Consider the following 12,589-nt stretch of genomic DNA (forward strand, 5'->3'; position numbering starts at 1 on the left):
TTCTCTTTCGATAACGATGCAGACTGTAATTATTTATTATGTCACCTACACGTTTGTTCCCAAATCCCTGGAGTTTTTACTATGCCACTTTTTTTAAATTTTGTGGAATGACGTTCATCTTGAAGGATTAGGATTTTTTTAAAGTAAAGCTATTGTAAAATGTTTGCAGCATTTTGAGCATTCAGAGTAATTAATACATGCAGAGAATGAAAAATATTGCTGTTCTGATGGATCTGAGTGTCCTTGTGCTCGAATCTCTGAAAGTTAATATGCATATTCAGCAAGCAATTAGGAAAGAAAACGGTACATTGGCTTTTATTTCAAGAGGAATTGAGTGTCCCTATTATATGGAGCCCTGGTGAGACCGAATCTGGAAATTGTGTGAAATCTGGTTTCACTTCTTAAGGAAGGTTATACTAGTAAGTGAGAAAATGTAGTGAAGCTTCACCAGATTGATTTGGGAGTCTTCTTCTTTCGTGCCCATCTTGCATGTTTCAAATGTTGACATCGCTGTCATCGTCCGTCCTGTAAAGGACAATCAGTGGGAGCCATCACTTGTTGCAATAGATGATGGTGGTAGCAGAATTAGCTCGGGATACTTCCAGTTTCCAGCCCCGCGACGTGGACACTTCTGCTATATGGTGGCAGGATTGTTCTATTCGGAGAGATTAAACAGATGCGGCTTACATACTCAGAATTAAAGGATGTACTTTTAGGAAGGAGATGAGGAGATGAGAGGGTGGTGAATCTGTGGAATTCTTTGCCACAGAAGACTGGAAGCCGCCAGTGGATTTTTTTTTTAAGGCAGAGATAGATAGATTTTTGATTATTACAGGTGTCAGAGGTTATGGGGAGAAGGCAGGAGAGTAGGGTTGGGAGGGAGAGGTAGATTAGCCATGATTTAACGGCAGAGTAGACTTGATGGGCCGAATGGTCTAATTCTACTCAAGTTCAAGTTACATCTATTATCACATGCACCAATTGGTACAGTGAGATTTGAGTTACCATAGTCATACGATTAAAAAAAACCACACTACACGATAGAGTTCAACATAAACATCCCCACACAGCGGAATCAGCGTTTCCCACTGTGAGGGAAGGCAATAAAGTTCAGTCGTCTTCCTGTTCACCCGTGGTCGGGGCCTCGAGCCCTCCGCAGTCGCCGCTACGGTGGCCCAATGATCAGGCCCTCTCGCCGGGATGATCAGAGCTCCGACGTCGGAACGGAAGAACACTCTCAGCGGCTTGGAGTTTCCGAATCGGCCGTTTCCTACCGGAGACCGCAGCTCCTGAAGTCCACAGGCCGAGTTGGGCGGAGCTCCAACAATGGCGACCCCCAGCAAGGGGTCCCAGGACTCCGCGATGTTAAAGTCAGCGCTGCCCGCGGCTAGAATCACCGCAGACCACTCCTATCACTTATGACCTTATGACACTCCTGAGTTGAAAGAGTGACAAAGTTCTGAAGGACCTGATGTGATGGATGTGGATTTGATTTTCCCCTTAACTGGTTGTTAAAACCAGGAGTCTGAAACTGACGTTGACTATTCAGGACAGAGATGATGAGAAGTTTCTTCACCCAGCAAAAATGATTCTTTGGAATTCATGACATAACTGGACCATGAGTCTTGGTCATGGAGATAAATAGATTTCCAGATTATACAGGAACTGAGGAATATGGAATTAGTATTAGGAAAGTGGCACTGAGGACAAAATCATTTTGAATCGCCCAGCAGTCATGAAATACTTCTGTAATCTGTATGTATTCTTAACTAACCAATGAAGTAAGCTACAGGATTTTCATATTATTTAGGTTCCAATGAAAGAACAATGTTAAATGCTTTTTCGATTCTCTGGTAATGTTCCATTTCATACTTTGACCAATTTTAAGATTTAAAGTTCTCCACATAGGTATTTTTATTTATTTTTAGACCACAGAACAGTATGGAACAGGGGCAGGCCCTTTGGCACGATGCCCACTTCTACTAATTTTATTAAGTGCTGATTCCTTTTGCTGAAATGCAATGTTACTTGTATTTTTCTATCAATATTGGTATGACTGTATTGTCAAATCAAATTCCTCCTATGTTGCAAAACATACTTGGCTAATAAAGTATGATTATGATATTTCAAACATTGATGTGCAGCAATTGACTCAATTATCTGGCTGCTACTTCAGGCTTGGCATTCTGGAGAATGTGTAGTACCTTCTGTTGGGATTATCACAATTTATTTTTCTGAATTTGTTGGTTGCACCAGGGCACGCACCAGTTATATCCTGTATATCATAATTTATTGTTTGTTCTTCAGATCGTGAACTTCAATGTGGAAAAGTACAGTTCATTCTCCCATTTTGTCATTCACGTGTCTAAGGCTCGTGTTAATAAACAGGTAAGTAAAACTAAAGTGAATTAGATTATTTTTTGTGGAATTAAAAATATTCGGATATAGAAGATTTTAGCCTTTTTAAGGCTGATATAATTTTATTTTTCTTCCTTTGTTATAAGTAAAATAAACAAATTGTAAATACAAAAAAAATGCTGGAACAATTCTGCCAATTGTTGAGTTCTCCTAACACTTCTGTTCTTTGTCTCACACTCCAACATAAGCAGTTTTATTTGTTTTCCAAATGTTAGATGCATATCCCGATTATTTAAAATTGTATTCAATACCTTGTTAGCGATAGTGTTGGAAGTGGAGTGTACAACAGACAGCCTAGCTGTGCATTGTTTTTATATGCAGTCTAGTATAAAATCAAGAGCAAGATATCTCTCGCCAAGGAGTGAACACTGTGTTATTAAAACTTCCTTTTGCTCGGTGGGATAACTGATTATGGAATATTTCCTTCCAACTAACTAGAAACAAAGTTCCTGAAAGATCTTAGGAAGCCTGTGACATATATTAGATGTTTTTTGTAAGCTGATAACATATGTTAAACATATCATGAACTAAAAAAAAAGTGAATCTTTATCTTGTAAACTTGTTATGATGCACAGTGTTGTGATATTTTTAGATAAGGAGTAATATTTAACATTACGGTTTGGTGATCTGAAAGGACGTAAGTTGCATCGTAAGCTGTGTAAAATGTACTTTCCAGAGTTGGCAGAAGCTCCAGAGCAAAAGCAATAAACGTGTGGTAATTCAGCAGCAGATTTGACAGACACTTCATGATTTATTTGTGCTGCTCAGCTTCTAAGGAACAATATTCCTTCCAAAAATTGACAAATTCAATAAGGTGCAACATTTTTATATAACATTTTGTTTGTGTGTCGATGTGCTTAATAAAGACGACTGAACAAATGTAATTTTTTTTGTAAGGTGGCAGCTGACAACTCCATGTTGATTCAATACCGTGCCTCCATAATATAAAACTCTGACCGTTGTCTTTCTATTTGCTGAGGACAACAGCTGCCTGTAATTTCATTTGAAAATTTCAGATTGTTTAACTTTATTTTGATGTGGAAAATTTGTTTCAAAAATGGTTGCGTAAACTCAGCAGTTCAGTAAACCTTGTAATTGTTTTGAAGAAAAGTGGGCTTGTGCTATATTCTGGAACAGCATTTTTGCCATGTGCTTATAGTGATACAGTGTGGAAACAGGCCCTTCGGCCCAACTTGTCACAGCTACACTAGTCCCACCTGCCTGCGTTTAGTCCATATCCTTCCAAACTTGTCCTATCCATCTACCTGTCAAACAGTTTCTTAAACGTTAGGATAGTCCCAGCCTTAACTACCTCCTCTGGCAGCTTGTTCCATACACCCACCACCCTTTGTGTGAAAAAGTTACCCCTCCTATTCCTTTTTTTAATTTTTTTAAATTAAATGGAATGAGCTCTCAGCTTTTTTTTTTGTTTTTGTTTTTTTGTTTGTTTTTTTTTGTTTATTTTATTAGAAGTTAATACAGTACAAAACAGTACAGTGGAACCTAATTTTAGGTGCCAACTATGTCATACCGTAATCCATTCTATGTACAACCTCTAGTTTTATGTTTTGAGAAGGAAGTAAGCAAGACAAGAAAAAGAAAACAATAGAAAGATAGATGGTAGAGAATAGAAAAACGTGAAGTGTGTATATAAAAAAAAAAAAAAAAAAAGTGGAAAGTAGAAATAGGAGAGAAGGCCCCTTAAAAGAGAAATTTTCAAATCTTTATTCGGAGATGTAGATCTATCCACGGCATGAACTGAAATCAGCAATCTTTATGGTACCGCTGCATCACATGATTCCAAAAAGTCGATGAAAGGAGACCAACTCCTTAAGAATTGGTCTCCATCTACCTGTCAAACAGTTTCTTAAACGTTAGGATAGTCCCAGCCTTAACTACCTCCTCTGGCAGCTTGTTCCATACACCCACCACCCTTTGTGTGAAAAAGTTACCCCTCCTATTCCTATTAAATCTTTTCCCATTCACCTTGAAACTATGTCCTCTGGTCCTCGATTCACCTACCCTGGACAGGAGACTCTGTGCATCTACCCGATCTATTCCTCTCATGATTTTATTCAACTCTATAAGATCATCCCTCATCCTCCTGCGCTCCAGGGAATAGAGTCCCAGCCTACTCAACCTCTCCCTATAGCTCAGATCCTGTCGTCCTGGCAACATCCTCGTAAATCTTCTCTGTATGCTTTCCAGCTTGATAACATCTTTCCTATAACATGGTGTGTCAAGAGACCAGTGTCTAGAATGTGGTCCAGGTTTAAAAAAAATATTCTGCAATTTTTAATTCGTAAAGTATTAAAAACACTTTTTGCAGGTGTTGGAAGTATTTATGCACATTTTCTCTTAAATCTCACCCTAGCATGCATATCATCCCAGGTGTCATTTGCGCAAATGCTGATAACACTAATATGAATGTTTTGAGTTTGACCTCCTAAAATAAATTGAATCAAAAGATGAGGAACTACAAGCTTCGGCTTTCGTTCACAGTCAAGAGAGGAACAAACTGTGGTGTAAGTTTAGAACAATGCACGCTTAAAGAATTCCTCCTTGGGTCATTGATATTATTTCCACCGGGTCTCTCATATTCATTTTCACATGATGCCCTTTTGTAAATAGAGACCACTGAGAAAGATAATGATATCTGGGTACCTCACTGCTGAATGGTACAGACTGTTACTCATGCTTGCCGTGGCCCATTTGTGCAGGAGACACTATCAAACCTTCCCATTCTTTTGAGAATCCAGTATGTCCTTTCAACTCTTTCCCCTGCCGCCTCTGTTTATATGTCACTCCTCTATTCTACCCTCTTACTGTTTTCTCTGCTTTTTCGTGATCTGCATGTCAGCAGGTGACATGGTAACCGTGAGGTACAGTGGCGCGGTGGTGGAATTGCTGCCTCATAGTGCCAGAGACCCGGGTTTGATCCTGACTGAAGTTGCTGCCTGCAGAGTTTATACATTCTCTCTGTGACCACGTAGGTTTTCTCCAGGGGGTTCCAGTTTTCTCCCACACTCAAAACATGTACAGGTTTCTAGGTTCACTAGCTTCGGTAAAAGTATAAATTGTCCCTAGTGTGTAGGATAGTGAGAGTGTACGGGGTGATTGCTGGTCGGAGCGGACTCATTGGGGCCTGTTTCCACACTATTTCTAAAGTCTAAAGTGAGCTCTGCAAACAGCTTGCCCGGGTCAAAAAACTTCAATAAAATCATCATCATGGTTTGTTTAAAAAAAGGATATTCTAATTTAGGTTTGTTTTTCTAATGATGACCTTTCAATTTGTATCACATGAAAATGCTGTCTTCATTTGGTGAATGAAAAGCGTGCAAACTCCACCTTCTAGCTTGACATTAAATTCATTTTTTAAATTCAAGTTTTCTTTGTTGCTTCTTTATACAGTATATAACGAATAAAAGCCTTACTCTTCGAGTTTAAACGAGATGCGTGAATAATTAAAGTATTAAATTCAAAGAAAATAGTAAATTTTGTTAACCTGGGCTAACAAAGGTAACTTGCTCCTAATGAAGACAATCAAAGAGTAAGTTTCATTTACAGTTGCCATTTTAGCTGTAGTCTTCAAACTGTTGTTGGTGGCACAGTACAGATACATTCATCCATTGAGAATAAGTTGAGACATTTTCCGTTTTTTTATGCAGAAAAGGTTAGGGTGTGTGAAGAGATGGAATTTCTAAATATCAGTAATGCTTATATGTTTTGTGACTTTCTGTCGCTAATTTTTTCACAGTTCAGAATGGAATGTGAATACCTGACAGTAAAATCTAGAACGATGTCTACCCCAATTACAAATGTCCTGTCATTCGGTACATGGTTATCTTTCTTTATTACATTTATTACTGGGAATTTAATTGACTGTATTCATAAGCTGCTGTGAATAACTTAATTCATTGTTTTCACATAGGTGCCACTGTTCACAGAGTTTTAATCAACTCAACAGGACTGATACATTATGTCCAGCTTCAGGACTTCAATGAGGTACAGTGGAGTGAGAATTATGCAGCAATAGACAATAGGTGCAGGCCATTCGACCCTTCAAGCCAGCACCGCCATTCAAAGCGATCATGGCTGATCATCCCTAATCAATACCCCGTTCCTACCTTCTCCCCATATCCCCTGTAGCGGCAGATTTTCATATCTTTCGAGAAATTAACTCTGTAGCCGCTAAGTGGATGAGCATGGTTAAGGGGGATGTCTTCGAAACGCATGCGAGCTTACTCACAGAGACCTTCAGAGCTTCTTCACATTTAAGTCTTTAAAACATAGTCTTTTGATGAATAAATGCTTTATTGTTGATAGAAAACAGTAAGATACATCCAAATTTCTTCCGACTCGTTACTGCAATCTTCATCGAACTCCAGCTTATTGCTTTAAACATTTAAAAACTCCTCGTGTCTCCGTTACACTTCGCATAATCTCCTTTACATCTCGCATGGTCGAAGGGTAAACCTTCTCCCTACTCGCTCCAAACTAATCTAAAAACTAAACTTCTGCGCAGGCTGCATAGCCCAAAACAAGCCCAAAAATACGTCATAAATCCAACCCACAATATAACGGGTAGTTTAAAATTTAAGGGCACATGCCATCATCTATGACATGCAAAACAAGCCAAATGGCCACTACATCCCCTGACTCCGCTATCTTTAAGAGCCCTAGCTCTCTCTTGAAAGTATCCAGAGAACCGGCCTCCACCGCCCTCTGAGGCAGAGAATTCCATAGACTCACAACTCTGTGTGAAGAAGTGTTTCCACATCTCTGTTCTAAATGGCTTACCCCTTATTCTTAAACTGTGGCCCCTGGTTCTGGTCTCCCACAACATCGGGAACATGATTCCTGCCTCTAGCATGTCTAAACCTATAATAATCTTATGTTTAAATAAGATACCCTCTCATCCTTCTAAACTCCAGAGTGTACAAGCCCAGCCACTCCATTCTCTCAGCATATGACAGTCCCGCAATCCCGGGAATTAACTTTGTAAACCTACGCTGCACTCCCTCAATAACAATAATGTCCTTCCTCAAATTAGGGGACCAAAACTGCACACAATACTCCAGGTGTGGTCTCACTAAGGCCCTACACAACTGCAGAAGGACCTCTTTCCTCCTATACTCAACTCCTCTTGTTATGAAGGCCAACATGCCATTCGCTTTCTTCACTGCCTGCTGTAACTGCATGCTTACTTTAATTGACTGATGAACAAGGACCCAGATCCCGTTGTACTTCCCCTTTTCTCAAAGACTCATTTCCAAGAGGCATCCAGTAATTTTCACAAAACATCGTATTTATATCTCTCCCTCTCTCTCCCATTTTAGATATATCAGGCTTTTGAAATCCATGTTGAAAGTCAATGCCAGTCTTTGCATGGTAAGTTTTCATTCTAAAGTAAGTTGTAACTTTATTTCTCAATGTAAATCATGTTGCACCTCTACAGCCAAACTTTATCCCTTAAATTTGGTTGGGGCAGATCTATCCAATCTTGTTTTCTTCCCCATGGTTGCTCTCATTCAATTGCAGTACTTGGAAAATCGTCCATTTTGCAAGATGTTTCTGTTTTTCATGGCAGGTTATGCAGCAGATGAGTTACATGGAAAAGGGATGTCCATTAATAAATAAGGAAGTTCTTACATATTATTGTAAACATATCTGAGATCTGGTTATCTTCACGCTGGGCCATCATGAATTTGTTTTCATGGCTAGTTATGTGAAATATATTGAAGAATTCAGGAAAATATGGACGGTCAGTGGAATGAGTAATTGGTGCCAATAAACACTTCAGTGAAGAGAAATATACTTCAGGATTATAAGTGACCATGCACGAATACCTTAAATGGTAAAATTCTTCACAGTAGAAAACCAGACATTCCAGATACTTTAAAAACAAAACAAACGCTATGTAGTTAAAAAGCTAGATTCGATTTTGATACTTTTTTGTACATTAAGGCATTAAATATGAATATAGTTGGAAGTCATGTTGAAAATATGCAAGTATTTGGTCTGGCTACATTCTTCAGGATTTGCAGTAAAATAATTCAAGACCGAAAGATATCTCCCTCAGTAACAAACATCCATTTATTTGGTGCGCAGTTATAAATTTTTTTTTCCATTTCATTAGTTGCTGAAAATGTCATCAATTACATTCATAAGCGGCCCAGAGTACAAGTATGGTCTGCTGAAATTATGCCAGGAATGAGAAGTGACTGTTTGGAGGAAAGATTTGATTAATTGAAAATTTTAGCTGGAGCATAATGGTCAAAGTGAATCCATGAGTATTTCAACTGGAAAGAAGGGCCCGGAGTTTGTGGTTAAGTGTCAGTAGTTGTGCACGGAGATGCTGGCAAGTTGAGGACTTACTAAGCATTTGCTGGGAAATATCTACCAATGGGTGCCCAGGTGCGCAGTGTAAACTTGTATAAATCCCCCACCATTGTTTAAAATTATTGAGCTTTTCAATCGGAAACTTTGAATATTTGACAATCGTGGGAGTCATTAAAGTTTGGGAGGTGCCAGCTGCTAAAGTTTTTGAAGTGGGGTTTGATCTCACCCATGTAACCAGATTAGGATGTGGATGGCAAGAGTTTAGTCTTCCCTGTGTGCTCTGGTTTTTACACTGCCCCTGCATTCTCAGCAATTCAGAAAATCCACCAGCTGCCCGAGCAGCTCTTTAAAAAGTGCTCGATGAAATTGCAGTTGAAGCATGTTTTCACCAACGCTGTTACATGTGCTCAACTCTGTCATGGGCCGTCTTCCTCAACTTGAAGAACTCTTGTTATTAAAGGTGGACACGAAAGAAAAGTCACCAACTTGATAATTTTATAAATGCTGGGGGGTTTTCAGCGAAAGATGCAAGTTAGCTGTATTATTCTTGGTGTGCCTCCTATTCCTACATGTTATTGTGGGATGTCTTCGAGTCTACCCTTTCCTAGAAGAGGAGTTGGCCAAGACTTTTGACAATAGCTTGGCGAGCTTTGTAGCAATTTTTAGACATTGAAGAAAATAGCAAGATAAGATGGGTCTGAAACTGAGAAGGGAGCAGAAACTATCACAACAGATCCATGATGGAAGTTCTGAACTTAAAGCTTGGGTGTTTGAATGTTCATTTTATCCCCTCAGACGCGCCAAGTAAACGATGGCTAGGAAATACTGGCAAAGGTTCCCTTTTATAAAGTTTTAAAGTCAGTAACATGAATAGACTATTAGGTTTCACTGGAATATTTGACTTTTTTCATGCTGGTTAGTTTTCCCTGGTTTAATGTGCAGTTATTTCATCATAAAGTATTTTCAAATTGTTTTTTGTTACTATGTGATCTAGATTGTTGAAAACTGTTGCCTACTGCTTTTTGTTACAAGAGATTATTTCTAATTGACAGGGAAGAGAGCAGATGTATACAGGTTTCATGTACCATGGTCCCATGAAGATTCCGTTGTGACAACAAGGCCAGTATTACTTATAAACTGAGCATTAAAATAATTTTAAAGCATTATCTTGTTCTGCTTAAGAACATGAGCGTCATGATTAGCATGTTTGCGGATACTCTATTATTGCAGATATGGGTGGGGAAAAATGGCAGGTGTAGTTTAATGTGGGTAAGTGTGTGGTGTTGCACTTAGCACATGTCCCTTTGCCCGCAAACAGCCTCACCAATAAACCTATTGAAAGTTCCTGCCCAATACCATCAAAATTAGCCTTTACCCAGTTCAGGACTTCATAGAAACATAGAAAAATAGCAGGAGTAGGCCATTTGACCCTTCGAGCCAGCACCGCCATTCAATATGATCATGGCTGATCATCTAAAATCAGTACCCCATTCTTGCTTTTTCCCCACATCCCTTGATTTCTTTAGCCCTAAGAGCTAAATCTAACTCTCTTGAAAACATCCAGTGAATTGGCCTCCACTGCCTTCTGTGGCAAATAATTCCACAGATTCACAGCTCTCTGGGTGAAGAAGCTTTTCCTCATCTCATCTTCCTAAATGGCTTACCACTTATTCTTAAACTGTGTCCGTAAGTGTTTCTATAAGATACCCTCTCATCCTTCTGAAGCCCAGTCGACCCATTCTTTCAGCCTGTTCCTATGCTGCACTGATCAGCAACAATCCCTGATGAGAATCTCAGACTGACTGCAAGGAAAGAAAAATAGCAAAGTTGAAATCTAGATTTGCAGGAGGCAGAGAAAGACCAAAGGATGAAGGTCTTGGTTGGGAGACACCAACATGCTAATAGGTTCTCTTACCTAAATTCTGATTTCTGCCTGGCTGATTTTGAATGTCTACTGCAGATTTAAAAGTACAAATATAATGTGTAAATACAGCAATTACATTTGATCCTTTGTTTTAAAATTGAGAACACTGTTTAATATATTGGCTAAACATCCTGTCAAAGAATATCAAAATGTTCACGATAACCTGATTTTATAAGCAGTTTTATAGAATTTCTCATGATGTATCTGAGTTTTTTTACTCTAATGGAGCAAAGTTATCTTTAAACAATGGTAATGACTGAAGCCGCAGGAATTGGCATTTACTGACCGCTTCAGCCTGCAAGTTAAAGTACGTGTGAATCAGATGGAACTAATTAGGACTGAAAGAGTGGGTAGTGCGAGCAGCTGGCCTACCAATAATTTCTCCAGTACTTTTCTTTCAGTGTGAGGAGGACAGGTGAAACAATGGTGCTTTCAGCTGAAATGTTTTGCTCCTACCAGTTAATTGAAAGATGTCTTTTATGATTGGGTATTTAGCACGACTAAGAATCAATGCTGCCATTCATCTGAAGCACTTCAAAAGTTACTCTTTCGTGTATGTAACAAGCAATGCCTTAGCAATTTTAAAGGAGCTTCATAATTCTAAGAAGGTGTGAGCATGGGCTGCGGAACCGGGGGGGGGGGATTCTGAGGGTGCTGCAGCCCCTCCACTTTTTTGACGAGACATGCTTCATAACCTGAAATTATCCGCCCGCAGGTGTATTTTTCTCTTCTGAGGACCTCCGACATCCAGAATCTCAGAACAAGCGCACAGTGAGAGCGGCAAAACCAAAGATTTTAGAGCTCTGTGCCCCCCCCCCAACCCCTCCCTCCCCTCCACTCAACGGCCAATCACAGCGCGGTTCACCTAGTCGAGATATGGGGCAGTGAACGAAGCGATGCGATTAGCCGCCGAGAGGAAGGGCGGGAGGGTGGGCCCGTGGGCCCCGAGAGAGTCGGCCTAGAGAGGGAGAGAGAGGGGGGGGGGAGGGAGGGGGTGGGCGGATGGGGGATATATCCCCCCACTTTTTCAGTTGGGGTTGTGGAGTTGTGCGGGGCTGGTCCCGACATAATTCTCACCAATCAGCTGGGCAGGAGGCTGGCCTACTGAATTTGGACGTCGCACGGCGTCGGGCGGTGACGTCATCACGCAACGGCACGCCGGGCGGTGACGTCATCGCGCAACGCCACGCGCTAGGCGTACGCTGTCAAGACACGGCGTACGATGTCAAGACGCTGCGTACGCCCGTCGAGGCGCTGTGTACGGCCTCAATGCGGCTGCGGGCCGACAGGCCGTTGTCGCGTGCGATGTTCTGACAGTGTAAGATTTTTTTAGCCCCACGCGATGTCGGGACCAGCCCCGCACAACTCCATACGCCTCCGCCGATCGAAGTGGGACCGGCCCCGCGAGGCTCTACGCCTCAAGCGGCCACGTTTGTCGCACTAGACGCATGCTATCGCATGCTGGTGGGACAGGCCCTTAACTCTCTTGAAAACATCTAGTGAATTGGCTTCCACTACCTTCGGTGACAGAGAATTCCACAGATTCACAACTCTCTGGGTGAAAACGTTTTTTCTCATTTCAATCCTTGCCCCTTATTCTTAAACTGTGACCCTTGGATCTGGACTCCCCTAACATCGGGAACATTTTTCCTGCATCTAGCCTGTCCAATCCTTTAAGAATTTCATATGTTTCTGTAAGATACCCTCTCATCCTTCTAAATTCTAGTGATTACAAGCCTTGTCAACCCATTCTTTCATCATATGTCAGTCCCGCCATCCCAGGAATTAACCTGGTGAACCTTTACTGTACTCTCTCAATAGCAATAATGTCCTTCCTCAAATTAGGAGACCAAAACTGCACACAATACTCCAGGTGTGGTCTCACCAGGGCCCTGTACAACTGCA

At 40.7% G+C, this 12,589-nt stretch overlaps 1 protein-coding gene across 4 annotated transcripts in view; it reads left to right on the top strand.

The window, feature by feature from the left end:
- pgap1 (post-GPI attachment to proteins inositol deacylase 1) overlaps positions 1-12,589 on the top strand; it is a 122,125-nt gene that overhangs the window by 38,632 nt on the left and 70,904 nt on the right. For all 4 annotated transcript variants that reach the window (XM_033023727.1, XM_033023725.1, XM_033023724.1 and 1 more), the window contains 5 exons: positions 2,308-2,388; positions 6,176-6,251; positions 6,350-6,423; positions 7,758-7,809; positions 9,813-9,879. In XM_033023727.1, coding sequence (XP_032879618.1) covers positions 2,308-2,388; positions 6,176-6,251; positions 6,350-6,423; positions 7,758-7,809; positions 9,813-9,879 — 350 coding nt within the window. The remainder of the gene's footprint in view (positions 1-2,307; positions 2,389-6,175; positions 6,252-6,349; positions 6,424-7,757; positions 7,810-9,812; positions 9,880-12,589) is intronic.

This window comes from Amblyraja radiata, chromosome 7 (genome assembly GCF_010909765.2).
Source record: "Amblyraja radiata isolate CabotCenter1 chromosome 7, sAmbRad1.1.pri, whole genome shotgun sequence".
Classification (NCBI taxonomy): domain Eukaryota; kingdom Metazoa; phylum Chordata; class Chondrichthyes; order Rajiformes; family Rajidae; genus Amblyraja; species Amblyraja radiata.